Consider the following 26,206-nt stretch of genomic DNA (forward strand, 5'->3'; position numbering starts at 1 on the left):
TTTTATTGAAAGGCTAGAATGGAGAGAAATGCTGGAAACCACAAGCCCAAAGCACCTTCTGTAACATCACTGCAAAAAATTATTTAACGCACATACTCTTGGAGGTGTTCTAGCTTCATAACTAGCATAGACAGAAACATTTAAGAATTAAGTAGTTTCACCAAAGAATCCTGTTTTTTTTAAAAAATCTTCATTCTCCACAGGAATGCCCTTCAGCAGCTGCTCTCCAACGTGGAGAACACTAGGCTCCCCCACCATTGCCTAGCCCAAGCTTTTAGGCTGGCATGGTCCGCTACACCCCTCCTCCCCCCGCAGTGACAGGGCCATTAGCCGCTTTGGCGCTCAGTAAGGGGCGCAGGCCAGGACCACGGAGGCACCACAGCCTTCGCGGGACCACCGGACCAAACCCAACACCCTCCAGCCCCCGCCCGCCCTTCACGGCACCACAGGACCGCCCCGCCCCGCACGCAGCCCCTCACGCTCATGCACCCGCTAACGGCCCGCGGTGGCCCGCGCACCAGCCCCGGGAATGCTGCCGCCAATCAGCGCGCGGCAGCCGCTGACAGGCAGGAGCCGGCGGCAGACGAAGCAGCCGTAGGCGAAAGGGGGATGGCGATGGGACGGACTGTCACGCCCGCCCCCCCGGCTGAGCTCTTAATTGGCTACTTTGCCACCAAACTGCCCAATCAGAGAATACTTTGTAAGCGCACCCGAGCCTATCGGAGAAACGCTTCTTCTTCCGCTCTGATAGTTTGAAACCGTCTGGCTCGGCGGCCGGGGGCGCCTGGTGCTCGCAGGTGAGAGGGGGGTGGTGGTGTGGGGGCGGCCGGCGGCGTTGTGCTGCGCCCCGAGTGGTCGTGGTCTCCACGGTACTTTCTCCATAACCCCGGTGTTCCTGCCCGGCGGCTTAGCCGAAGCCCTCCCCTACCTGAGCTTCCCACTGCCCTCTGAAGGGGCCTGTGGGCACCACCTGTCCCCGGGTAGTTGGATTGGTTGCCTTTAAAGGCCTGGTTTAAAAAAAAAAAATCTCCTGTTTACGTACGGAATTGTGCTTCTTCCTGCTGGTCCACCCGTGCGCCTACCCGGCTCTGCCTTCCAGGTGTCTGTGTGACACCCTGCAGCTTGTCCTTATTGTCGCTGGTTGACATGACAGCGGTGGCCACCGCAGTATCAGCTCTGCAGGCTTCAAGGGTAGTTGCAGAGATGCTGTAGTGAGATACTTAAAAACGTGGAATGAGCAGTGTTGCTTTGCAAGGGAGTACAGGAGAAGGAATATGTCCTGTGTGTACTGGGTGATTAAGTACTGTCCTAGGTGGTGAGTCCTGTGATCTGAATGCAACATTAAATTATTTGGAAAGCATCACTTTTAGTCAAAAACAACCCCAAAAGCACAAAATCCTGAGCATAGCTCAAGCAATTCAAAATTAAGGATGAGAGCAGCTATGGTGAGTCAGACCAGAGATCTTTATAGTTGCATCCTGTTTCTAAAAGTAGGTGTCTTAGCGTTGTAGTCATACACTTACGGTTTGGAAGAAACTACTGTTGTTAACAGGAGTCTTTCTTTAATGAAGTCAGACATATGTTTTGGCAGATGCTCAGGGAAGATTAGAAGAACATGGTAAGTGTGAAGATGCTCCTCTCACTTTTCTCTCACCATATAATGATTTGCAGCTTAGCAAATCAACTTGTTGACACAGAGGTGGTGTCTTAGTTAATATCCCTTGACTTCTCTTTTAGAAACTTAATGAGTATTTTCTTGAACTTAGTGCTTGTTCATTGAGATCAAAGCAGACAAGTTATTCTTAGCATGACGTGGCAATGATGCCTGTAAACATCAACTAAAAAGAAGTGTATTTATCTTAATTTATCATAGTAATCCAATCTGTTCTGTATGTAAGCAGATTTCTAGAATTTTAGGTTTACTGAAATTTTCACTGATGTTAAAGGAGAAGTTCCCTGAGCATTCACACACCATTCATGGTGTCACCTACACACTTATTCTTGGGTGTGCTTCCTCCTTCTTCAGGCTTGACCCTAGGTTTCCTGCAGCAAAGTCTCAGATGTTGGGTTTTATAAAATAATTAATTTAATTGAAAGGTGCAGCAGCAGGATCAGCCGGAGCTGGGTGCTCCCAAAGAGAAGGACCTAGAACAAAGAACTCCTGGGGCAATTACACCCTTGGGTCCCATACACCCATCCCTCATGTGCTGTCCACATATCCTTTAGTGCAATGGTGGTTTTTGTCCTGGTGTCTTCTAACATCTAATTGGATTCTTCTTCTGGGTCTGGGCAGGCAGGCTCTTACCTTGTTGACTTGCAGTTTATCTTGTTGATTTGCAGTTTGCGCCAAAGGTTGAAGCCTCCTTATCTTCTGATTTAGACTCCTGGTGCACCTGCCCTTGCTGGTGGAACATGGAGAACTCAAGAGTCCCAGACTTGGGAAAAGCACTTTGCAGACATCAGTGTGATATCAAAATACTTTCCCATACTCAAAGACTAAACACAGCTCTGTACTGGCTGTTAAGAAAACTACTAGGAAAATTAGTGAGAAAAGTACCTCTATTGCATCTTAAAAAGGCTTCACCAAATGTAGCCACTTGTGCTAAGTAAAGCTAAGCAGACAGCAGAAATCACACTCTATTATAATCCTAAGTAATTTATTCTAATTAAAACCTACTTATTTACATTAAACAACTAATATCCCTCAACAACTGGAATGTTGCAATAATCAAAATGCAGGGTTAGACTCTAGACACAAATATTAGAGGTACAGACAGGCAAAACAGAAATGTGGGGAAAGCTTGAACTTTAAGTAGTAACCTGTTAGTGGAATCTAAAGTGGCATTCAAGTCAGCAAAGGCAGTTAGGTGCAAACCAGATGGACAAACACAGTGGGGAGCTGGTCTATGGGTATAAAGAAAAGGGGTGGGAAGAGGAGGCAAACATACTCAGCTTGAGGTGACAGTGAGTGACTCTTGTAAGACAATGTCAAACAGGTAAGCTGCAGTTATAGATTTGAAGGGAGGAGTGGTCTGGAATGGAGTGGTGCCATCACTTGTGATGAAGGAACCTTTTGAGTTTTGGAAGACCACAAACTTGAGAGTAGTTTCAGTGATAAGCAGAGAACTAGATACACTAGACTGAATGCTGAGGACATGATCTCAGAAACCTGAAAACAGAAGTCAGGACAGTGGTCTTGAGTTATTGAACTAATTGTTCAGAAGAAACCTCTCCCTTCCACTTCCTTGGCCTCATCTGTGTTCATGTGAAACTCCATTTGTCCTCCTGTTTCTCAGAAGAATTGATGGTAGTTTAGTTCCTTTTAAGTGGACTGAGAAGAGTATTTGTAATTTTTGGCTGCAAATACACCTTTAATTGCTCTAAGTGCTAGATAGCTGGTCCTTTGTGATCCTCCCTCATGCCCCCCCACACATGCAAACATGCGTTTGAATACCTCCAGGACTTTTAGGGTACTCAGGACCTACAGTTTGAGAAACTACAAGAGGAGGAAGGCATATGGAGTTTAAGCTGACTTTTTAAGGTTACTGACGTATTTTTTGGCTATTAAAAGTATTTATCACGTAAAGGAAGGGGGAAGTGCTAGCATAAAGTTATTTGATTAGGTAGAGAGGCCAAACCCAAAGGAACGAATAGGGAATAATTTGTGGAAGAGAGGAAAGAAGAAAATTATCAGAGCAGGAGACAATGCAAATGGAAGAGATGAGGAAGCTAGTATTTCTTCTCTCATCTATCTAGTATTTCTTCTTCCATCTACACACCGGTATACAGCAAAAAAGTAGTAAACGTCCCAAAGACTTCATATTTTGTACTTAAAAAACATGGTTGGTATGTTAGGGCTCAGCAGGAAGTAGAGAGACGTTAATCATGTCTTTTGAACCTTGGGCTGTAGGAAATCTCAGCATTTAAAATTGTCTTTATACCATCTTTAAAACATCCATCTTCAGCACAGAAACTAAATTCCCATTCTGAAAGGTTTAGATACCTGTGGCAGAGAGCTTTTGTGGTGCAGGCAGAATCAGCATCTAGAATAACTGAAAGAACAAAAAGGCAATTAATTTCCATCTGTATTCTTATATAGAGAGCTATGACATTATTGCATTTTTTTGACATTTTGAAAAAAGATTATGATATTCCTGCCAATTTAATGACAGTGCAACTAGCAATTTAAAAATAACATTTCTGTCAGAAAATGCATCTGTTTAAAAAAAACAATTGAGAATATTATAATTGACAGTTGTTAAGGTGTCTCTAAAAATAAATTTTCCTTGCATGGTTGTTCGCTACATTGTGCAAGCAGTCAGTTCCTCTGGTTATGGTGGTGGTCTTCCCGTGCTTACTCTCTGCTGGCAGCTCCCTGCTCAACATATCTAATGATTGTTTTTCATGTGCATCAGGCAACTATATAACTCTGCCATTCCTTCATTAACAAATTCATCTTGCTTAATACTCAGTTCCCACTCATTCTGTAATTCCTTTCATTCCCCTCCATATCCTTTAGAGTTCTTTTTCCCCATATCCTATGAAGTTTTATCACAAGAGCTTCAGTTCTTCACTGAAGGACTTATTCAAGGCTGCAGTAGACAAGATACATATATCTTTCAGAAGGTCTTCAAGTTTCTTGTCAGTTCTACAACATTGCCTGTTTCCCAAATGTTCAAAGAATACCTCACTGTCTTACTTAGAAATTGCTGGAATGATTGACATTACCTGAACCTAAGGCATTACTTGTCCTCCCATATCTGTTCATCTTTCTGGGCCTGTAAGGCAAGAAGACTCAAAAAAGTAGAGCGACAATGGTGTTGACCACTAAGTGAAGACTTCAGGGTATTGAACTGGAGTGTTCAGGGCATCATCTGAGATTGGGCTGTGGTAAAGGTAGTTCAAGGGAAAAGAATAGCAGTGTGGCTCAGTCATTCCTGTGTCACTCTATACCAATTTTGTACTGAAACAAGCTGATAAGCTCCAAAACAATACAGCATGAATAAGAAGCAGGGATGCACACAGGAATGTATTTGTAAATAAAGACTTCTGTTATTCTTGATATATCTGTTTCTCTTTTTTTCCTCCAGCAGTGTATTTTAGTTAGCAATGATGCAAAATTTTACATTGTGCATCAAGAAGCATTAGGTATTAAACTTATTCAGTCAATGTAAAATAATCGAAGACTTCTATATTGTTGCTTTTGGGTCTTCCTTTGTTTTCTTTTAAAATCAGTGGAAGTGTTTTCATGTTTTGAATATGGTTTCAATCAGGCAGATCTTACCTAGCATTATATAATGAGACTATATGATCAGTTTAGCCCACCGATTGAGTGTTAATGTGGTTTCTATAGTAAAATCTCTTTCTAGGAAGAATGTTGGTGAACATGCAGTAAACATGTTGGAACTGAAAAATGAAGTTCAGCTTTTACTGTTTTATAGACTGTCTTTGTGCAGAATGTCATCAGATGAGGAGAAAAACACAAGTCCAGTTTTGCCAAAAGACTCTGTTCGGGGCAGTTCTGTTTCTTCAGATCTTCAGGTAGGAAAGAGGCAACCTCATTTGGTTCACTGTCATGGCATTTTATTTGGCAAAGGATAATTATGAGGAAATCTAACAAAACCTGCATCTTTTTTATGTTTCACATGTACAGTAAAATAAAAATGTTAGTGAAAAGAAGCAAATTAGACAAATCTGAGATTAAAATAGCTTCACTTAGATTCCCTTTTGTGCATTTCACCAGAAATTTCAATTTATGTGAAAATTCTTAATCTAAACTTAAGAGGTTGATCAATGACAAGTGAAATACTACAGTTTTCTTTACAGTTTTTTTTTCCTGGTGTGATTTTTTATGTGTGTTAAATCTTATCAAGAAGCATAAATTTGACACGGTAGGCCAGAAACCCATTATTTCTGAGGGATGAACTGTAAGTATGTGCTAGGCTTCTTACATGATGCTGTAACAATTGATTTATATTTTTTTAATGGTTTTATTTCCCTTGGAGTAGGATTGTGGCCAGATTAATCTCAGAAAGGAAGTGCTTTTTTTTTTTTCCTGCATTAAATATGCCAAGATATGCTGGGATTATAATGGTGGGGTTTTTTTCCTTTTCAGTGCTCAGCATTCTTTTGAGAGGATGCAAAGATACTGGATAAAGTCTTTTGTCCTATTCTTCTGAAAGTGGCAAATTTTCATCCTTTAGTAATTGGTTATTCCTTTGGTGGTGGTTTTTTTCCCTTTGATTGAATTCTATCCAACATAGATACCCTGTACAAAAGCATCTCCATTTTTGTCACCTGGTGGAATGGGCATGTATAGCAGATGAATTGTTAAATTAAGGGTGGGTTCTTCATGTGAATTGTCTTTGTCCTTTTCAAACTACCTGTTTATGGGCAATTCATTTCTGCAGTTCATATGCTTCTCTATTTTTGGTCATATCTTATGGATAAGTTTTCTTAATCTTTGTTCAGCAATAGTAATTAATCTGTGTTTCCAATGCTTTTTGTAGTTAGAAAACAGGATGAAGGCATTGTGCAACAGATTTTGAAAGACCAGAATTCTCTTTTATGATCCAGTTGATTACCAAGGAGGTTCTAAGGTCACCTTGTAGAGAATAATAAAGTAAACTAATATTAATGAGTGCTTTGCAGCTGAGAACACATTTAGAATAGAATAGTTCCAGTTGGAAGGGACCTACCAGCATCATCTAGCCCAACTGCCTGATCACTTCAGAGCTGACCAGAAGTTAAAGCATGTTGTTAAGGGCATTGTCCAAATGCCTCAAACACTGACAGGCTTGGGGCATCGACCAGCTCTGCAGGAAGCCTTTTCCAGTGTTTGATCACCCTCTCAGTAAAGAAATGCTTCCTCATGTCCAGTCTAAACCTCCCCTGACACAGCTTTGAACCATTCCCATGCGTCCTGTCACTGGATCCTAGGGAGAAGAGCTCAGCACCTCCCTCTCCACTTCCCCTCCTCAGGAAGCTCTAGAGAGCAACGTGGTCACCCCTCAGCCTCCTTTTCTCCAAACTAGACAAACCCAGCGCCCTCAGCTGCTCCACATAGGAGTCTATTACTGTTGAAAAAGAACACTAGGATCACAGCTAAGCGATAGGAATCTTGACAGGAAAGTACTCCTTTTAGATAATTTTGAAGGGCCTTTTTTGTTTTGTTTTGTTTGGGCCTTTTTAATAATTTCATGCTTTCAAATAGAGGCCTTAATAAAAAGAATCCAATGGCTCTTAGAGAATTTATGTTTACTTACAGTTGACTTATGCAAGACTTTGTCCATTCAATCCATTCTTTTCATGTTGTTTAGTAACCTTGACTGCAGTCCTAAGCACAAATACTATGCAGCATCTATAGGTTTTTATAATGCTTTAAGAAGGAAGGAAAAACCCAAAGCTCTGAATGCTCTTGTGCCCTTTGCTTGTTGCAACACTAATTATTTACTTCTACAAAACCAAACTAGTCAGCGTTAAATTATTAAAGGTCTCTGACCATCAGGCCTTAGAGTTATATTCCTGCAGTTTTATGCTCTAAGAGAACTTTTGTAGCTGACATGACAGCTTGAAAGTTTTGTTTAAAGCAGAGCAAAGATAATAAGTAAACCAAAGGTATATTGTTAATTTTATTTTATTATGTTTTTATTTGAGATTTATTGGTCAATATTGCATTCCAATTGCAGCGTCCTTATTATGGAAGATTACTTAAGACTGACATAGTGTACACTTAATCAGTCAATGTCTCCATTTCTCTGTCTTACATATTCTTGTTGCAGTTTCCAGGATTTTTTTTTATGTGTGTGTCTAAGTTTCTGGTTACAACTGAGATACTATACATTTTTTTCATATTTTCTTTCAACTTCATTCCAGTAGTGTTGTAATACTGTAATGTATAAGCCTTTATTTCCAGATTTTTCAGTGGATGCTGTCTATTGACACTTCCTGTTGGTGCATAAGAGAGTGTATTCTTGCACTTAGTGGCTTCTTTGGGTTTTAATAAGAGTGTTAGAACTTGAAAGACTAGATAAATTTTATGCCATAACTTGATATGTATATTTTGAATGCTCAGGATGTCTAGTAAGACAGACTGTGTGTTAGTGATTAAAGTGGGTGACTCAAGCCACCTACTTGCACCTGACATATTACCTACTATGCCCCTTGAAATGGATAAGGTACTCACAAAAGTACAAGCAAAAACTCTTGGCCATGCTGGATCAGCTCTGACTAAAAACTAACTTGTTTGGGGCAAAGAATTAGTTTTCAGTTGCTATTTGGTCACGTGGTCTCTTTGAAGAAGACAGAGAAGTGATCTAGTGTCTTCAACACAATCATTGAATTTCAGTGAGTTAAGGTAAAGACTAATATATTGGCTTTTTTACTCTGCTGAAATTTTGCTGCAGGGAATTTTGTATAGATCCATATAGTTCTTGGTTGAATAACTCATCTGAAGATACCTGTTTTCTTCTTCTGACATCTGATAAAATCTAAACTGTATTTCTTTAGAAAGATAGGGATCTGGAAAAATTGGTAACTTGTTGATTTGCAACTAACTATACCTTTTATGTGGAATGTAATACTTCCTTTTGCTTATCAAAAAGATACACTATGTATTTGTTTGTGATTATATAGCTTCACATACATTTATTTAGCCTTTTAATTTTAACATGATAGGCCAGAAGATGGGAAATGGAAATTTGAAACGAAACTAGAATTCAGCTAAAATGTACAAAACTTACCTTCTTGAAATGTTCTCTAATTAGTTGAAACTTACATATATGTAAGGATTACACTGAAAGTTTTAAAATATTATCCTTTTCAGCTGGTAGATTCAAAAACATATTACATGTAATTGGTAACTTTAACTGATTTTTTCCACTCTAACTTTCCCCAGCTTGAAGAGGAAAATTATTTTTCAATTCACAATTGATTTCTGAGGTTTGACCTCATTAGGATAGTAAACAGAATTAGTATGATAGTATTAAGTGAAGAACAAATGACTGCTGGTGGCCTGATTTAGTACTTTCCAACTGGTGTTTTTTTCCAAATGATTAATTAGTGGCTTTGATTGGTTTCAACATTTAACTGCTACTGGAACTTTTTAAATTAATTACTGGATTGCATGTTTAAGCTATAATACAGATTGTTCACAGTTTCACATTGAACTCTGTCATTCTGAAAATCTGTTTAACTAGGAGATTTCAAAAAAATGTTAATTGGCTTACTTTTATATATAGTATAATGCCACATGCAAGTTCGATTGGTTTATAATATTTTTAACAGGGAAGCTTTTATATTAGTTATATATACATATTCCCTATACCTCTGCAATTTTAAAAATACATAATATAAATTGAGAATAATTATATCTAATCTAAAGAAAATACTGGATAATCAAATGTCTTTGATGATTGGCTTTAGAACTCCCACCAGAGATATTGTAATGTTACGGCATGTGAAATGTGACTGTGTTCAGTAGCGTCTTTGTCATGGCTATAAAAATACATGTTTTTCTTTGCAGTGGTAGTAATGCTCAGAAATAGTATCAGGTGATTAATAGCTTACATGATCTGGAATTTTTTTTTAGTTCATGTTTTTTGTTTAAGGTGCCTATTATAGTATCCAATTCTGGCTTCTAGCAAAGTCTTTCTGTGTAACTGTTATAGTACATCTAGTTGTAATTGGAATGAACATGAAACAAGAGAAAGATAAATTATTATAATCATGGTAGGAAAACAGCTTGCTTTTGCAACTTTAAGGAAAATCCTCTTCATTTCACCATAATAATAATAATAATCTAAAAAAACCTCTCAAAATTACTGAAAAACATTTCCACTCCTTCCCACATGTAACTACTTTTCTAAAAAAGTAATTGTAGTTTTATAATTATTCCTTTTCACTTTGTGACAGGATGAATATGAAGAGCTGCTTCGTTATGCTGTAGTGACTCCGAAGTTTGAACAGGGTGTCTCGAAGTGGTCAGAACCTCCTTCAGAACTGAGAGCAGGTGGCAGATTTTCAAGTGTAACAGATGATGCCATTCACCATAAGACTCCAGGTAGTATGTGCAAAGCTATGTGTTGGGCTTACAAGAACAGTGATATAACTTTTTTGACTTAAGTCTTCTCATAGCTTCTGTTTGAAAAATATACATAGCTCATATATAGTACATTTACATTTTGCACAACAAGATATCTAGGAAGGCATATTCACTGAAGGGTTCTCTCTCTGACATTGCTTTCAGACATGGTACTGATGTGCATAAAGTTCTCTGTGTTTTGTGATGCAGATGTTTAAAGTGGTTGCTGTAATATTGCAAAAAGGGGTGCCCTTACTTACAGTATACTTCATCAAAATTGGACCGGTCACAACTGTTTTTGTTTATACCTGTGCTGCCATAATAAATGAGTAGTTAAAATATGATTATTTGGAGGTAAGAGTTACCTTAGAGCTTTGTGTACTGACTAATCATATCACTACATGAATGTCATTCTTGCTCCTTTAGTTCAGTCACTCTATTCCAGTTTTACTTTATTGCTTGGTATTTAGGACTGTATAAACTTAGTGCCTTGTGATGCATTAGTAACACTGGTATTTACGGTTATATGTTGTTTGCTTTTGTCACTAGCATTTAAATTGAGGAAGCTCTGTTAATTTTGCTTCAGAAGAAATAGTAAGCAATCATACCTGCATTATTTCTTTACTAGGGAGCTTAGCTTAATCAGGAAGAACTTACTTTAACTTCTATTCTTTATCATGCTATTTCTTGATAAAAATATTTACCCACAGTTTTCTCTTCACTCTTCTTTTTGTGATCCTTGAGGATGGGTTTCTCTCTACTATTTAGAGGAGAATGGGGTGCAAAATATGTCGATAATTTTACTACTAGAGACTAAGCAGCCTTGAAGTGCTGTGTAAACTTGGTGCTAATTGTTTTGGAGTAAATGTTGTTTGTGGCTAATGTATGCAAAAACTCTTGGCCATGCTGATCAGAGCTGAATAACTCTGCTAGCAGAAATTTACTAGTGCAATTGCAAAGGGCAATGCAGATGCTGAAAGCTGTTTATTTCATGTTAGAAAAAGAACCACGAATAAAAATAAATCTTCTTGAATTGTATGTTGTTTTCACTGGAATATAAAGCAGTCTTAGTAAGCTGTCAATTATCATCTAGTTAACTTATGTTAATATAGTATAATAAGTCAGCTAGAAACAAGTTCTTAAAATAAGGAATATGATTTAAGTGAGGGTGTTAGTATTGGTTATGCTCTGTATCTTTCCACGAGTCTGTGCAGTGGAGTTTAGGTACATTCAGACAACCAAGCCAATACGTCTCTTTCTAGTGCGCCATAAGAAGAAATGTTTTATCACTTTTATAAACTAACAGAGAATCTTAGTCCTTAAGGACATCATTTCTGTAACTTCTCCCCATGCAGAATTAGGGTGGTGGTTCTTCTGAATATCAGACTGCCATAGGAAATGTAGAAGGCGTTATTTTGGGTTCATTAAAAGCATGAGAATGGAGATTTGTAGAGACACAATATTCTGTAATGGAAGTAGATCTAGAATTAGAATGTGAATGATGATAGAAAAACTTCTTTGAACAGAAAAGTTTCAACTTTTTTCAAGCCTTTGCATTTTTATTTTTACATATTGAAGGTTATTAACTTCATCTGGTGTAATTATGTCCTGTATGGGAATTGTACCAAGTTGCATAAGAAATCAGATCAATAGAAACTGTTGGTGTTTTGTACTATGGCAGTTATTCTTGAATGGTGAAGCATTATGGAAAAAAAAATCCACTATAGTAAGAGGTATTCCTGCAACTGCTAGAATGAGAGCAATTGCTTGGGGTTTAAAAAATTATGATACAAAATATTTTGATTGGGGGAATAAAACATCCTCATCTGTTATATCAGGTTGCAGTCTGATAGGTTCAACTAAAGGTGATTTCCACAGCCAAAGAACATTCTGTGGCTAGTGTCAAGAGTCCAATACTCTCTGGCCAGGTTCCTTTAGATATTGCATGCAAGAAGGCTGTATTCTTCTAATACCGAATTACTTGTCTGAAGATACTTGCTGTTACATGGGATCTTGGTTTAGCAGAGTGATAGAGCAATATACGGAAATTGTGATGCAAGCACATGTCACAGTCTGTTTGGATCTCTCAAATTTACAGGTCAGCATACTCTGTAAATTAAATTTTATTTTCTGAGCTCTATAGGAAAGAAAACAAACACATCAAGCAAAGGCTGAATCCCCTTTGTACAGACTAGTCTAACATGCAAATTCACTAATTCATCCCTTAATTCCTGAGCTTTCTAACTCAAAAGTTCTCCAGTTCATAACTTGCAACTTGTAGCTCACACTCCTCTGAGCAAAATAGTTGCCTAACTGACAGAGAGACTGCTCATCCTTCCTCCTCCATCACAGTGCAGGCCTTCCCTGTATCACAGCGGGAGGCACAAAAGCCTTAGCAATCTGACTGCTGTTGGTAAGCTGAGATATTTATACCTTGCAGCTTGGAAGTTTGTTCTATACTATAAGTTAGTAGATTCTGAAGGAACTGCCAGACAATCAATGTGCAGGGATTATGGCTGCAGGAGACAGCGAGCTGCAGGTGATAACAGCTGCCCTTCTATCCATCATGTCCTGCCTACATGATGCCTTGACTTAATGGCATTACTCCCAGGATACACCAGGCCTCAGTGTGAGCTGTGTGTTAGCCAAAATCTAAGCAGGACTTGGTGAACAGTCACAGCATGGTAGAGTAATTGTAATATACAACTAGAACACAATACAAATGTGATTCCTGTTACCGGTCTGTAACTGGGCATCCCCGGTTGCCAGGAGGGACTCTGTGGTTTAAAGGACTGTTTACAAGGGCATGTAGGGATAGGACAAGGCGTAATGGCATTAAGTTGAAGGAGGGGTCATTTAGATTAAAGGAAGAAATTCTTTACTGTGAGGGTGGTGAGACACAGGATCAGGTTGCCCAGAGAAGCTGTGGATGCCCCCTCCCTGAAAGTGTTCAAGGCCAGGTTGGATGGGGCTTTGGGCAACCTGGTGTAGTGAAGGGTGTCCCTGCCAATGACAGGGGGATTGGAATTAGATGATATTAGAGGTCCCTTCCAACCCAAACCATTCCATGATCTCCTCTTAGACATTTGTTCTTTCCCTGTCCAGCTCTAATGCTGTTGCTGTGTTAAAATAACAAAAGCATAAATTATTATGGTAGTGTTCTATAACTTCATAATTCAAAATGCATGTCTGTGCTGGGTGTAGAGTTACTACGTAAAAGTTTGGCCTTCTGCAGAGCTTCTCAAGCTCACAATGTTTTTTCCCCTTCTCCATGTGATATTGGTATTGAAATCAGCAGTTTCCAATGCCACGTGATGTCTTCTGAAATGAAGTTCTGTCTGTGGACTATTCTTTGGTCTGACGTTTTGACTTTCTCCTCAGGTTTTTGAAACTGAAGTGAATGTTTCCACTATGACAGTAGAAGTCTCATTCCTTGTACTCTCTATTTGTTGCAGTACATTTAATGATACATAATATCTTCACTAAAAGCTTCCAGTCAAATAAGAAAAATAATTGGAATAAAATATGCTGTACTGTTCAGTTCAATGTCCAAATGCTTTTAAACTTTGAAACCTAAAACTCAATTCCCTGTTCTTGTTACCAGTTTAGTTGACTAAATTTGAAAATGACGAAGACTGGAGCAGTAAATTATTTGTAGCAAAGGTGCGTCATGATGACTCATACCCAAACAGTGGGAAAATTCCTTCTCTTCAGGCTACCAGTCCTCAGTATTGATCTATTAAACTTCTGAGAAGAATTTTTTAAAAAAAACCTATGCATTTTAGCAAATTGCTACCCTCAGCTTGGACCATTGATAGCGGATCATGTGTGAGAACAGTCTCTCAGGACTTAATTACTTAATAAAAGCAGAAGAATTCAGATACTAGAGGAAAACAGGAAAAAACCCCAAAACAATAGTATTTGGATAACAGACATGTGGAAAACCAGCTAATTTCATTACCTTTACTGTAAACAATAATAAGGTCTAGAGATTTGTTGGAGTACATGCATGTAGGGATTATTTAATAAAGTACATTTTTATACTTTATCATATCCAAATGGTTCCACGTCCTTGGTAATTTAGTCCATTGTAGCTGAATGACATCATGTAATGCAGTAGAAGAAATAGAAGTGGCAGAAGGAGAACATTAGGAATAAGAATGAAATTATTGTGTATAGAACTAGAAAATTATGTCAATACTGGAAGGCCAAGATAAATTACATGAGATGATGATATAAACATGTAACAGTTATACTCAGTGGTTTCAGTGAAAGATATGTCCTGTGGTAAATGAGAAAAACGGAAGCTGATAATCTGCACATAGGGAAGATTAAGGGGAAGGGAGTGATGAACTTGTAATACTACAGCCTCATACTGTGGCAGTTGTAAGTCTAGGTTAATAACCTGGTTTTGGTGGTTACATTTTGTTCTTCTTTTTTTCCTTGTAAATATCTTGCAAATTGTGCTATGTAAGTTGTGATATCTTGGTAATCCAAGCAAATAATAGAAGTTTAAAAATAAAAACAAACCATCAGGCATTTTACAGCAATGTCACAATTCAGGTAAGAACACAGTGACATGCAGGAATGGGAACAGGTGGTAAAGGACAGAACTGGGAAAACTTGAAAGCCAGTAACACTGCCAAATGTTTTTATATTGTGAAAGGCCAGCCGCATTCTTAATCACTGAAATTAGAGATATTTCAAGTAATCTGGCTCATCTGTCTAGCATGTCATGCTCTTTGGAGATATTTACAAGCATTGAATATTCAAATTCTGCCATTAGCTAAGCAATACTTCTCTCATTTGCAGGAGAAACAATGACATAAAGCTAGACCCTGATCTTAATACACTGGTGTCATTGGGAATAATCTGTTTATGGTCTTCTACTTACGTAATGGAGTAGGGAATTTAGTCTAGACAAAATGGTGCTTTTTTTTAGCTCAAGCTGATTTTAATTTTATGATGTGTAGTTGTATATGACCTTGGGAGAAACACCAAAAAGCAGTTGCAACTATGTCCTGGTTTTGGCAGGGATAGAGTTAATTTTCTTTCTGACAGCTGGTGTAGTGCTGTGTTTTGGATTTAGGATGAGAATAAAGTTGATAACACAGTGATGTTTTAGTTGCTGCCAGGTAGTCCAGGACTTTTCAGCTTCTCATACTGCCCCGCCAGTGAGGTGAGGGGCGCCCAAGAAACTGGGAGGGGGCACAGCCAGGGCAGCTGACCCCAACTGACCAAAGTGATATTCCATACCATACGATGTCATATCCGATTTACGGCTGGAGGATGGGTTGAGAGGTGTTGAAACTGGGGGCCTGGCATGGCAGCTGGAGGGTCTTGTGTGGTAGCTGGGGGTCTTGCACAGCAGCATTTGGGGTGATGGCATTTGTCTTCGTAACTGTTACATGTGATGGAGCCCTGCTTTCCTGGAGATGGCCGAACATCTGCCTGCCAATTGGCATTGGTGAAGGAATTCCTTGTCTTGTTCTGCTTGCACCTGTGGGCTGGGAGGCTGGGCAGCAGGCGGTCTTGTGTAGCATTGACTTCAGGTGATAAGACATTGTGCTGTTCATCATGTGTATTTATTATTATATCTTCCTTTTTTGTGTGTCCTGTTAAACTGTTTTCATCTCAACCCACGAGTTTACCCACTTTTACTCTTCCAGTTCTCTCTCCTGTCCTGCCAGGAGGGAGCACACAGGCGGCTGCGTGGTGCTTAGTTGCCAGCCGGGGCTAAACCATGACAGACTGCCTCTGCATCACAGTTCTTCCTTATTTCCTTCTTGTTTTGAAGCAAGAGTGTACTAGTTGCAATTCAACCTACTTGATGGGGGGCTGTCTTAGCCAGACAGCTCCTCTCACTTCCTTTGGACAGGAGACCTAAAAGACCTAAACTGTGAAAGAGTGTCAGCCATCAGGCTCAGCCTTGAATAAATTAGAAACATCCATTTCCAGTGTCCACTGAAAATACTGCTTTGAGACAAACAGTTAAGTTTATCTCTACGTGCTTGTACCAAAAAATAGTACCCATCCACTATGAAACCAATTGTACAGACAGTATTTGCTTTCAGAAGTGAAGACTATAATTTTGAAGGTTTTCTCTCTCCATTTATGAATGAAGGAGAATATTCTTTTGAAGTTGTCTTGATTTTTATTAATTCCAGGAATCTGCTAGTTCCTTCTCTTTCCAAATTTTTTTATTCAGCTGTCAACTCAACAAATTTTCTGTAAGGAATAACTAAATATGAAACAGTATTTCATTTCCTCTGTTTACTTAAATATTAACTTCTTTATTCTTAGCCCATTTTTTTCTTCCCATCAGTTGGAAATCAAACACATGCCTATTCGCTTCTGGGCATGGATTAATTGTTACTGCAGTGGTAGTTAGCCCCAGCACCTGAAAGTGAGGCCTTACCGTGTAAGGCATTATACAAATTCTACAAATGGTAGATACTTCCTTTCTCAAAGAGTTTAAAATCTAGTTAGATGAGGAAATTAAAGTCTGTAAGAAAAATGGATGCAGGTACATACCAACATTGAAATATATCCACAGGTTGCATTGTGAATGCACAAAGGCAGGCCCCTGGCCTCAGAAGTTTACAATCTCATTAAGGAAAATGGCAAAAAATTTTAGATTTTGTTACCTGAGATGTTAATCGACAAAGTCTTTACTAAGAGAGATGCCTTCTGTTTTTGGCAACGCTACTTTTTTGATACTTGCTGTAAGCATCCTCTTTAAAATGAAATTACATTAAAAGATTGTGTTCTTTAAGGGAGTGGTAGTTTTGATTTTCCTAACATTACAATAGGACTGTTGATTTAAATATACTTGTATCTTGGAAACATATATGTGAATTGGGTTGTTTGTTTTACATGGGAAAGGTTTCTGATGGCATAAATATTTTAGGGTTTTGTTGTTTTTTTCTTTTTAATGCCTGGCTTCTGACTTCTATCCAGAATGCAGACCAGTTAGCCTTTCCAGAGTATCGATCCCTATTCTCTGTTTCATTTTTAGTCTTAATATCAGTGAAGGAGCCTTCTGAGGCCAATATGGAACGACTTTGCCCTGCTGTTTCAGAAGAAACTCCTTCACAAGGGTCCACACGCGGTCCAGGAGAAATCAAGGAAACTGTAGTGACAGAATTAACTTTACCCGATGAAAAAGTAACTCAAATAGAAAACATACTTGATCTCTGGAGTGGAAGTCTTAAGGTATTTATTTTGTGTGGAATCCGTAAAAATCAGATATCAATGTGTTGTAGAATAAGCAAGAGTGCAGTAGAAGTTGCAGTGTGATCGCACTGGGAAATGGTAGTTTTCTTTTTGATTGTTTTAGTTGTTGTGTATTGCATATAAGTACTAGAATATCTTGTTTCAAAAACTTTGGAATACTTCTCTGCACTAAGGATGTGCAGTTATTATCATTCAATAGTTCATTATGTCTCGTAGTATTTATAGATATAAACAGCCTGTGTAATGAAGGCGTCACTGTAAATATTCCTGTGTCCTTAAGTGCTAAGTGTTTTAAGATTAAAAGATTAGGCAGGAGGGAATAATTTTACTAATTCCTCTACTGTCACCCCTTTAACTTTGCAGACAAATGTTCTGACTGAATTGAGAAAATGGAAGCTTAGTTTGATTGAACATCACAAGCTTCAAATGAAACAAGAAAAAGACAAACACACTGCACATGTGAGACAATTGAGCAATGAGATGGAAAACCTGAAGGAGTTGCTACATACTTATGAAATTTCTATTGGCAGAAAAGATGAGGTAGTAGTTCAATTTCATAATTCAACAGTTTCTTTTTTAAAGATATCCACACTGAATTTTTGGGTCCATCACTTTGAACAAAGTTCTTCTTGCAGCAAGTGACATAGAGTAGTAAATAATATTTTTAGACTTTATAGTAGAAAATGAATAATTTTTGCTGATAATGTCCATACTAACAATGGAAACCTAACGTGTTGTATGTACATATTTTGCCTTGTTTGCTTCTTAAATCTAGGATTTATTGTTCCTTATTTATTTCATGAAGATCACACTGGCTTAGATGAGTCCATTAGCTCTTACACTTTAAAAGCCTTTAAGTTTTCAATTCTTGGATTGGTTTTCTTGAATTTTAAATGGGCAGCAGTCTCCTAAATGTCAAAGAGTCTGGTTTACAATTCTTAGGAATTGTATATTTGTACAAATTCTTAGGATTGTACATTTGGGGCCTCTGAGTTATGCTTTTCTGCTATCAATAATATCAACAATTCCAAAATTAACTAGAACTGTGGAGGTGGATATAAAATTTTGGCAGCCATACAATCACATAACATAATTGAGTTGTCTTATTGCTATCCTGAGTTTTTAACCTTGTACTTGAGAACACTTAGTGGAGTTTGGGGTTTTTAATTCCTATTCACCGTTTTTTAAAAAACATCCATTGAAGGAGTTAAAATATGGAGGAAGATGATATTCTGTGTCTGTCTGGGAAACAGTCTAATTTTACAGACCAAGCAAATATAAATATTGTAACATTACAAAAACAGGACTAGTGTAATATCATTTAAATAGTACATATGTGCAGACCCATAGTTATTTCAGTGTATACCATTCAAACATATCTAATTCTGTTGGATATCATTGTATGTCAGTCATGTTTAATGTGCCATGATACTTTGAAACCAGTGGGTTTTTTCTGCCACCTAAGAAATTTTCAGTCAATTTTGTAGTTCTATTCAGACAAAATTGTTTTCAATAGAAAATTATTATTGCCACCATCTTAATGGTAGGTGGTAATGCTTCCAATTATCATGCCATAGTTGTCAAAACTGCTGTGTTCTGGCATGGCCATAACCCACATTGCATCAGCCTCACAAATGTTATGAATACTGTAGATTTTTTTTCATATTGTAAATATCACAAATGCTTTTTAGTGGCAAAAATATACTGATTAACAAACATGGATTTAGGCTAAGACTTCTGGTGTGTATCAACAGGTATGCAGCATCAAAAGTTGATGTTTTGTGTTAGTATATGACACTTTTTCAACAAAAGTAATTAATTTATTATATTAATTTCCTTTGCTTTCTATTTTCTTATTGCTTTGTGCATAATTTATGCAAATTTACATCTCATTTTAGAGAAATTGTTACTTGTATAGCTGAGACTTTTCAGTTATTCTGAAACTGCAAAAGTTAAAATTAGTCATATTTAAGCAAAGTAGCTTATACTAGATTTATTAACATACAGTATTATGAAGAACTCATTCTTAAAACTCTAGAGATGGATCAGCTTTAAATTACTTTATAGGTATCAAATTGCCCTCTATTTGGTTTTGACTTTGATATTTTGAACACCTTAAAGAAACCAAGCTTTTGCCTAGTAATATTTCATTAAACATTCTGAAGATCGACTGAAACAGTTTGTATGAAATTCTGTACTGAAATGAAATAGGAGTTTTGTACTGTTTGCTTGATAACTTTGTTGATTTAAGGGTAAATTTTATGTTAAGTATCATTCATTTCATTGATGTATGTTCAATAATTATTGCACGTAATACATGCAACATAACATATTAAGATATGTTGACATATAACATCATCTTCTCAATTTTTATGCAGTAGTTAAAATGACTTTATGTTACTCACAAGAGTCCCAAGATCAGTGACTATTGCCCATTGGAGTTGCTCAGATGTGACTGATGGCAGAACCTAGCTTAAGAAGTTAGGCAAAAATATAGAGAAATACTCAGTGATTTGGTGTACCCAATTTGCATCACGCGTGGCCTAATGTTTTATTCAGGGAACCTCAGCTGTTTCTGTAAACAAATTAAAACATATTTACAGATTGGTGGTAAAAATCCCTAGCTGCATTCTCTGTCCAGTAGGCCATCTTGCCTCTCAAATGTTTTGATTGCTGTAGGCCTATATGCTATCTTTCATGAGAACTTTTAAAGAGAATAACAATTTTTAATCAGATTTTTCTAGTTCTTAACTCAGCTTGCTTGTTCTGATCAGACAATTGAATAAGCTTTCTGCAGAGAAATTGTTTCTTTATACTTCAGTTAATTAATAATTAAAACAAACTTAAAAATATAGATTTTCCTATTTATCAAAATTGTCTTTGAAATAAGTGATTCTTCTGACCTTATGCTACAGTAACGTTTAAGTATAAGGAAGTAGCACAGAAGCCTGCAGATGCAGGATGAAATAACAATTCGGTTGAACTTTTCTTAAAGCTACGCAGTGAAAGTGTTTAAGTGCCGTAGCCTGAGTGTTAAAGCCACAGGAATTTTACTTTTGATTTGAATTCTGATTATTGTTTCCTGCTTGATTAGAATAAGGGGAAGATTCAGTCAAAAGCGTCTGTTAAAAGCAGATGCTTTAAGTGAAAAATAACTGATGCATAAAGTACATTCTATTTGACCCTACAAAGATCATAGCTATTGGAATAGTGTTAATAAATATTTTTGCAGGTGATTACTAACTTGACCCAAGCACTGGAGAGGCAAAAGGAGAGAGTAGAGTTGATGAGAAAGTTTACGCTGTGGCGGATTCAGCACATTAAAGCTAAACAAGAGGTATGTGCACAGAATAAAAATGCCATGAAAATGAAACCTCTGAACTCGAAAGGGTCAGAGTAGCTGCAGTTCCTGTTACAGTTTGAAGAAATGACAGTGTTTCTATTTTGATGTGTTTGACAATGTCAAATAACAGTTTGAAAACATCAGTTCTAAAAAGAACACTGCCATCAGAATAATCTCTGGGATGGGGAAGAAATCAAACCTATTCTTGTCTTTATATTGCTCCAGTTACTGTGATCAGCTCACAGCAAATCACCGTAGTTTACAGTATCTGCATTTTGAAGTAGGTGCCAAGGGAATTTCTATCTAAATTTCAAACGCATTATGTCTGAACACAGTATCACCTTTTTTGGGGAAGACACTTTCACAATTAAAATTTCAGCTGCCCTCTTTTCTTTTTCTCGTGTTGCCAAAACCTGAAGTACCTAAGAGCTAGTTGCACACAAAATGTTGGGCCTTTACGTCAGTCATCTAACAGTAAACAGTCTACTAAATGAAGGATGACAGAAAAGAAGGATCCTATGTCAAGACTGCAAACCTTTCCCATTCCAGGCTGATAAAAGGAGAAACTGTAATGAGGATCTTTGTTCATTGATACAGATTCCTGGCTAGACTCAAGTTCATTGATGCTATCTAAAACTCTGCTGATTTGCCAAGAGGGATAGCCTTTTTCTGTTTTCCTTCCCTCTCATTTTAGAATTTAGTAATAATTTGAGTCTGGTTTTTACTCAGCTCTTTTTATTTTTTTCTAATTAATTTCTGAAAAAATAATTCAATGCTGAAATATATTGTCTGGTCACTATTTTGGAATAGATTAGAATAATAGAATTGTCTTAAAGGACTTTTTAAAGCATCCTGAAGTCTAAATTTATTAGAGAGATAGGTGTTTTATGCTAATCATCCGCAATCTTTGCGACGGCAGGTTTTACACGGTTCCTGCAGTGAATCAAAATGTGCTACATACCCACTAAATGGCTTCCCACATGCATGGTTACACCCTATATGTGAAGTTGTTGCTTAAGTGTCATTAAGCTAAGAGTAAAACCACGAAACACTGTTCTGTGTAACCTAGGAGTTTGCGAATTTGGTTTCTCATACTGGGTACAGTAATGCTCTGTGATGTGTGCGGGTAGAAACATTGAGCTGCTGACGCTGTTTGTGTACCACTTTACTGCAGCATGTATAACTCGGTTTAGGCATTCCTGCTGTGGTCTGTGTAATAAGTTATAAAACGATCATCCACACTTTTGAGTACTTAAAATTTTTAAGAAACTTGAACTTGCATATGATGTGGTTATGTTTGTTTCCTAAGGAATATGCAAATAGAATAGCAGACAGACAATTCCGAACGGCTTTGATGAAGAAAGTATGGGCTGCATGGCGCTCCCTTAGTGAAGAAAAATGGAAAGAAAAAGTAGCAAAAGCCTGTCAGTTAAGGGCAGAAGATGTCTGTGTTCAGCTCACCAATGATTATGAAGCCAAAATTGCAGAGGTAAAATAAGGCTTCTTTTTTTCCATTCTTTCTCTCCTTCACTCCCCCAGCCCCCATCCCTCCAAAGTATCTCTTTCTCAGAAAATCTGAAAAACATGAGGACTTTTCAGCAGAACAGGGCTTCCAAGTACTCAAGAAGATCTGAGGAGAACTAAGATCTCTACTATGGTTTCCAGATGTGATTTTTCCCCCCCCCCCCCGTATATGATGTGAAATGTTGGTGATCTGCACGTACAGATGAAGTAAATTGGACTCTTCCTGAAATGAGACAAACATCTATTTGCCCACCAATAGGGATGATACTTGTTTTCAGAGAGCACACTGTTAATACTGGCTATGCATTTTGAGGTCTTATTGAAGAGGATAATGGAAATAAAAGATCATTATTATGGTCATGATTGTACTCATGATGAGTACAATATTTTTTTCCTATAATGGCTACTCTGTTAAAGGCTGAATTTAAATACAGTTTTGCCTTCAAGCTTCTAAAGAATTTTCAGAGCTTAAGGTGAAGTTACTGTGTGCATTTGGTGCACACATAAAGATTTATAATACACATTTTTAAAGCTGTATATTTTAACAAGAAATGAAATCTAGAATTTTAAGAATCTAGAATGTTAAGAACAGGCTTACCAACTGTGGCTTACCAGTACTAAAATAGTAAGTAGTGAGTTACAAAGGTAACTTGGTCTGTCTTTTAGCAGCATTTTTAGGTTTTTTACAGTAGCTGGAAAAGAGAGACAATTCACCGTATGCTTAAATAGTTTTCTGGGAATAGTGAATCCATGTTCCTGCAGAAATCTAGCTTGTGCCAGATGCCTAACTTCTCAAAGACAAAAACTTGCAAGAGAAATTTCTGCTCAGCTGGTTCAGTAGGGTCTGACAGTCCTTTCGAATGCACTGTTGTCCTTGGTATGCTCTAGTACAAATAATGTGCTGTACTACAAAGAAATGACAAGTAGCTCTTAATCTCTGGTGAAACAGAGATTTCTAAGTGAACCAGAGATTTTGAGTGAAAATGTGTATCTTTGTAAACATGGTGTAAGGGACTGTTAAAGCTAATTGAGGAATATGTTCGTAGTTTGCATTCAGAAGTACAAGACAGCTGTTTCCTTCGTCTCTTTTGTAGCTAACTGCTACTTTGGAACAGACAAAGGCTGAGATTCTGCGACTGCAGAGTGAAAGAGAACAGTATGAAGACACCATGAAGAAAGCCTTTATGCGTGGTGTATGTGCTTTGAATCTGGAAGCAATGACCATGTTTCAGGGCAAGGACAGTAGGACAGATCCTGGTCAGTATAAAAAGCAGCTCTAATCTAGTGGGGGGTGGGGTTGTTGAGTGTATTTGGTTGGATTTTTTGTTTGTTGTAAAGGATTCTGCCTTTTCTCTTTTTTTTTTTTTTTTAAATTTAACATGAGGACTTGTGACAATACGGAGTTTATCAAACTCTTATTGCTTTAAAAAGTCCTGTTGAATATGTTGAGAAATATTGTGATGCTGAACTTTGTAATGCTGTAGTTGAAAGGTGGAGCACGTTCTCTTCATGCCACCTCGCTGTGAGGGTGGTAACCTGCAACTGTAGGCAGAACAAGAAGCCAGGGATGGCACACTTCTTAAAATACTGTGGAGGATTACCCAGAATTCTGTCAGCACCCAGGTTGTGGGGGTGTGAGGAGGAATTCCTGTATAACCCTTCTCTGTTCTCTGGATTCTCAGTGTGCGATGAATCTGCTTTTCCCAGACAGCTCTCCCTTCTTTCTTAATCTTGCCTTTTAATGCAAAAAGGGCAACTAAATCTCCTAGGTTCTGTATCTAGTTGGGAGTTCTGTGCCAGAACAGGAAACACTGGTGTAATTATATCAGCAGCACACTCATAAAACTTGTGCAGCTGCACAGGAAAGAGCTGTGCACCCTTACTGATGCAATGAAATCGCCCCCAGAGTGAGACAATCTACAGCAGTCGGAGCATAATCATGCTGATGCAGCAGTTTACATTAAAGAGAAAATAGCTGGGCCAGCAGGAGTGTCACAGCTGTACGCGTGGCTTAACAACAAGCTGTACTGGCAGCAGTTATTCATGGCCTTAGACAAGTAACTTCAGTTGTTAAACTTAACAATCTTATACCAGAAGTTTGTGAACTACTTCAGAGAAATTTCTGCCCAAAGATGTAGGTCTGAAGAGGAAATAAAAACCTGAAGAAGGTCTAAGAGGATGCTTACCTGAGCAGCTGTCTAAGCCTGTATTTGTGGAGTTGCTTAGGAAACTAGAATATGACATTGGTTAAGTGCAGTAGCTGTGTGCTGGTAAAAACGTAAGATCAGTATTTGGGGAAGATCAAGAATGAATGATTTCTTGAAGATACTGACTTTGGGAATAAAGTTACAGGGTGTTGCCCAAGTACTTTATTTTTCACTGTCTTATACATTAAGAACTACTCTCTCTTGAAGCTGTATCTTATATTTGTTTATTGTTTTCCAAAACCATGCAACAGACAGTGAGTCTCCCAAATAACAATGGGTAACTGAGTGGTGTGAAATAGGAAAGCATTGTTTCTGTAAACCTGTAAAGAAAAGGGTAAATAGGAAGGAAATGAAGAAAATGGAGCTATAGAGCTGCCATGACCAGCCCCTGGGGATTCATGGACCAAACATTCTGCTTGATTTTTTACTATGAGGCAGGTGCTGATACTCTACACAGGCACAATCCCTAGAGATTTTGCTGTGCTGGACAACACTGGGGTGCCTGTACCCAACTGTTTCGGGTGTCCAGCGTCATGCTTTTTAATTTCCTGGGGTCACTGTAGTCCTCATCAGGCTTCGTAACATCTCACAGTATCTGTTGTCTTTGGTGCCACGCCTGCCATCTTCTTCCACTGCCTCTTGTACCACCTTCTCCCCTGCCCCAGGCACACTATTTCTTTCTTGCTACAGCCAGACGGTGCTTTTAATGAAGTTACTTACATAATTATTTAATATGGTTGTGCAACCATTTGTTTGCATTCTTCCCCAGGTATAACAGAACAGTTATCAGAACATCAGGGACTTCAAACATCAGATTAGATGATTATTGTGATTTCTCTAGTCTTGTAATCTGTGGACATTAAAATTTCCATGTGCCAGCATCAGTCAGTGATTATATATTTATATGAGCACTGCAGTGCCACCTACTGTCATTGGAAATAAAAGCAGAATTTGGTGCCTTTACAGATTTCTTATAATTAGGTTATTATAATATATATTTAATATACAAACAATACAGAAATAACATACATATACATTATAATTTAGGTTATTAAAAGTTTGCGAGTATCACAACCTTAATGGGTCCATAACATTTGGAGTCAATGTTGATGGTCTAAAATCTCTGGCTGATTTACTGACAGATGTTGGGGTGGTATTATTATTATTAATTATTGTTATTGTTACTATCATTATTATCATTATTATTATTTTAAACCTCTTTATGTAGTTAAAGGAACATTGAAGCCACAATAATTTATGACTTTTTACTTAAAAAGACCTAAGACTGCTTTTTTAAGTAACATAGATCAGATCTGATTGGTCTGTAACCATGCATTGGTCTTGTCTATGCGTAAGCTTAATGTGTATGTATGTACGTATATATGTTCAAAATGCATATTCTGGCATACTTTCACTCTTGAAATCTTTGAGTATTGCACCGATTTGAACTATTTTCCTTATATTTTTCCTGCTCACATCGAGTAAAAACAAACAAAACCCAGAAAACCCACAACTACCACATGGTGTCACTCTAGTCCCAGGAATGAGCAAAGTTCCCTTGTCCTGGAACTGCTGCTAGCATCATCTGCTTCAGAAATAGGAAGGTAAATAAGAAGACCTCTTTCTGCTTCCTTTAAGGAAGTTTGTATTCTAAAGGAAAAGGCTGAAACTACTTGGAAAAGATATTGGGCTTAGGTCTGCAGATCTGATCTCCCCAGGATGTCTGTGAACTCAGGCTTACCCAGCTGGCAGGGGGAGGTGAGGGCTGTAGGGCGCCATAGATCATCCCAGCCCTACAGCCAGGATGTGGCAGTG

At 37.9% G+C, this 26,206-nt stretch overlaps 1 protein-coding gene across 2 annotated transcripts in view; it reads left to right on the forward strand.

Annotated features, from left to right (window-relative positions):
* Window positions 1-766: 766 nt before the first annotated feature.
* POC5 (POC5 centriolar protein) overlaps window positions 767-26,206 on the forward strand; it is a 30,173-nt gene continuing 4,733 nt past the window's right edge. For both annotated transcript variants that reach the window (XM_054811132.1, XM_054811133.1), the window contains exons 1-8: window positions 767-797; window positions 5,442-5,541; window positions 9,913-10,060; window positions 17,100-17,296; window positions 17,681-17,857; window positions 20,550-20,654; window positions 21,970-22,149; window positions 23,279-23,441. In XM_054811132.1, the coding sequence (XP_054667107.1) occupies window positions 5,458-5,541; window positions 9,913-10,060; window positions 17,100-17,296; window positions 17,681-17,857; window positions 20,550-20,654; window positions 21,970-22,149; window positions 23,279-23,441 (1,054 nt within the window). In that variant the 5' untranslated portion in view covers window positions 767-797; window positions 5,442-5,457. The remainder of the gene's footprint in view (window positions 798-5,441; window positions 5,542-9,912; window positions 10,061-17,099; window positions 17,297-17,680; window positions 17,858-20,549; window positions 20,655-21,969; window positions 22,150-23,278; window positions 23,442-26,206) is intronic.

Source organism: Grus americana, chromosome Z (genome assembly GCF_028858705.1).
Source record: "Grus americana isolate bGruAme1 chromosome Z, bGruAme1.mat, whole genome shotgun sequence".
In the NCBI taxonomy this organism is placed as follows: domain Eukaryota; kingdom Metazoa; phylum Chordata; class Aves; order Gruiformes; family Gruidae; genus Grus; species Grus americana.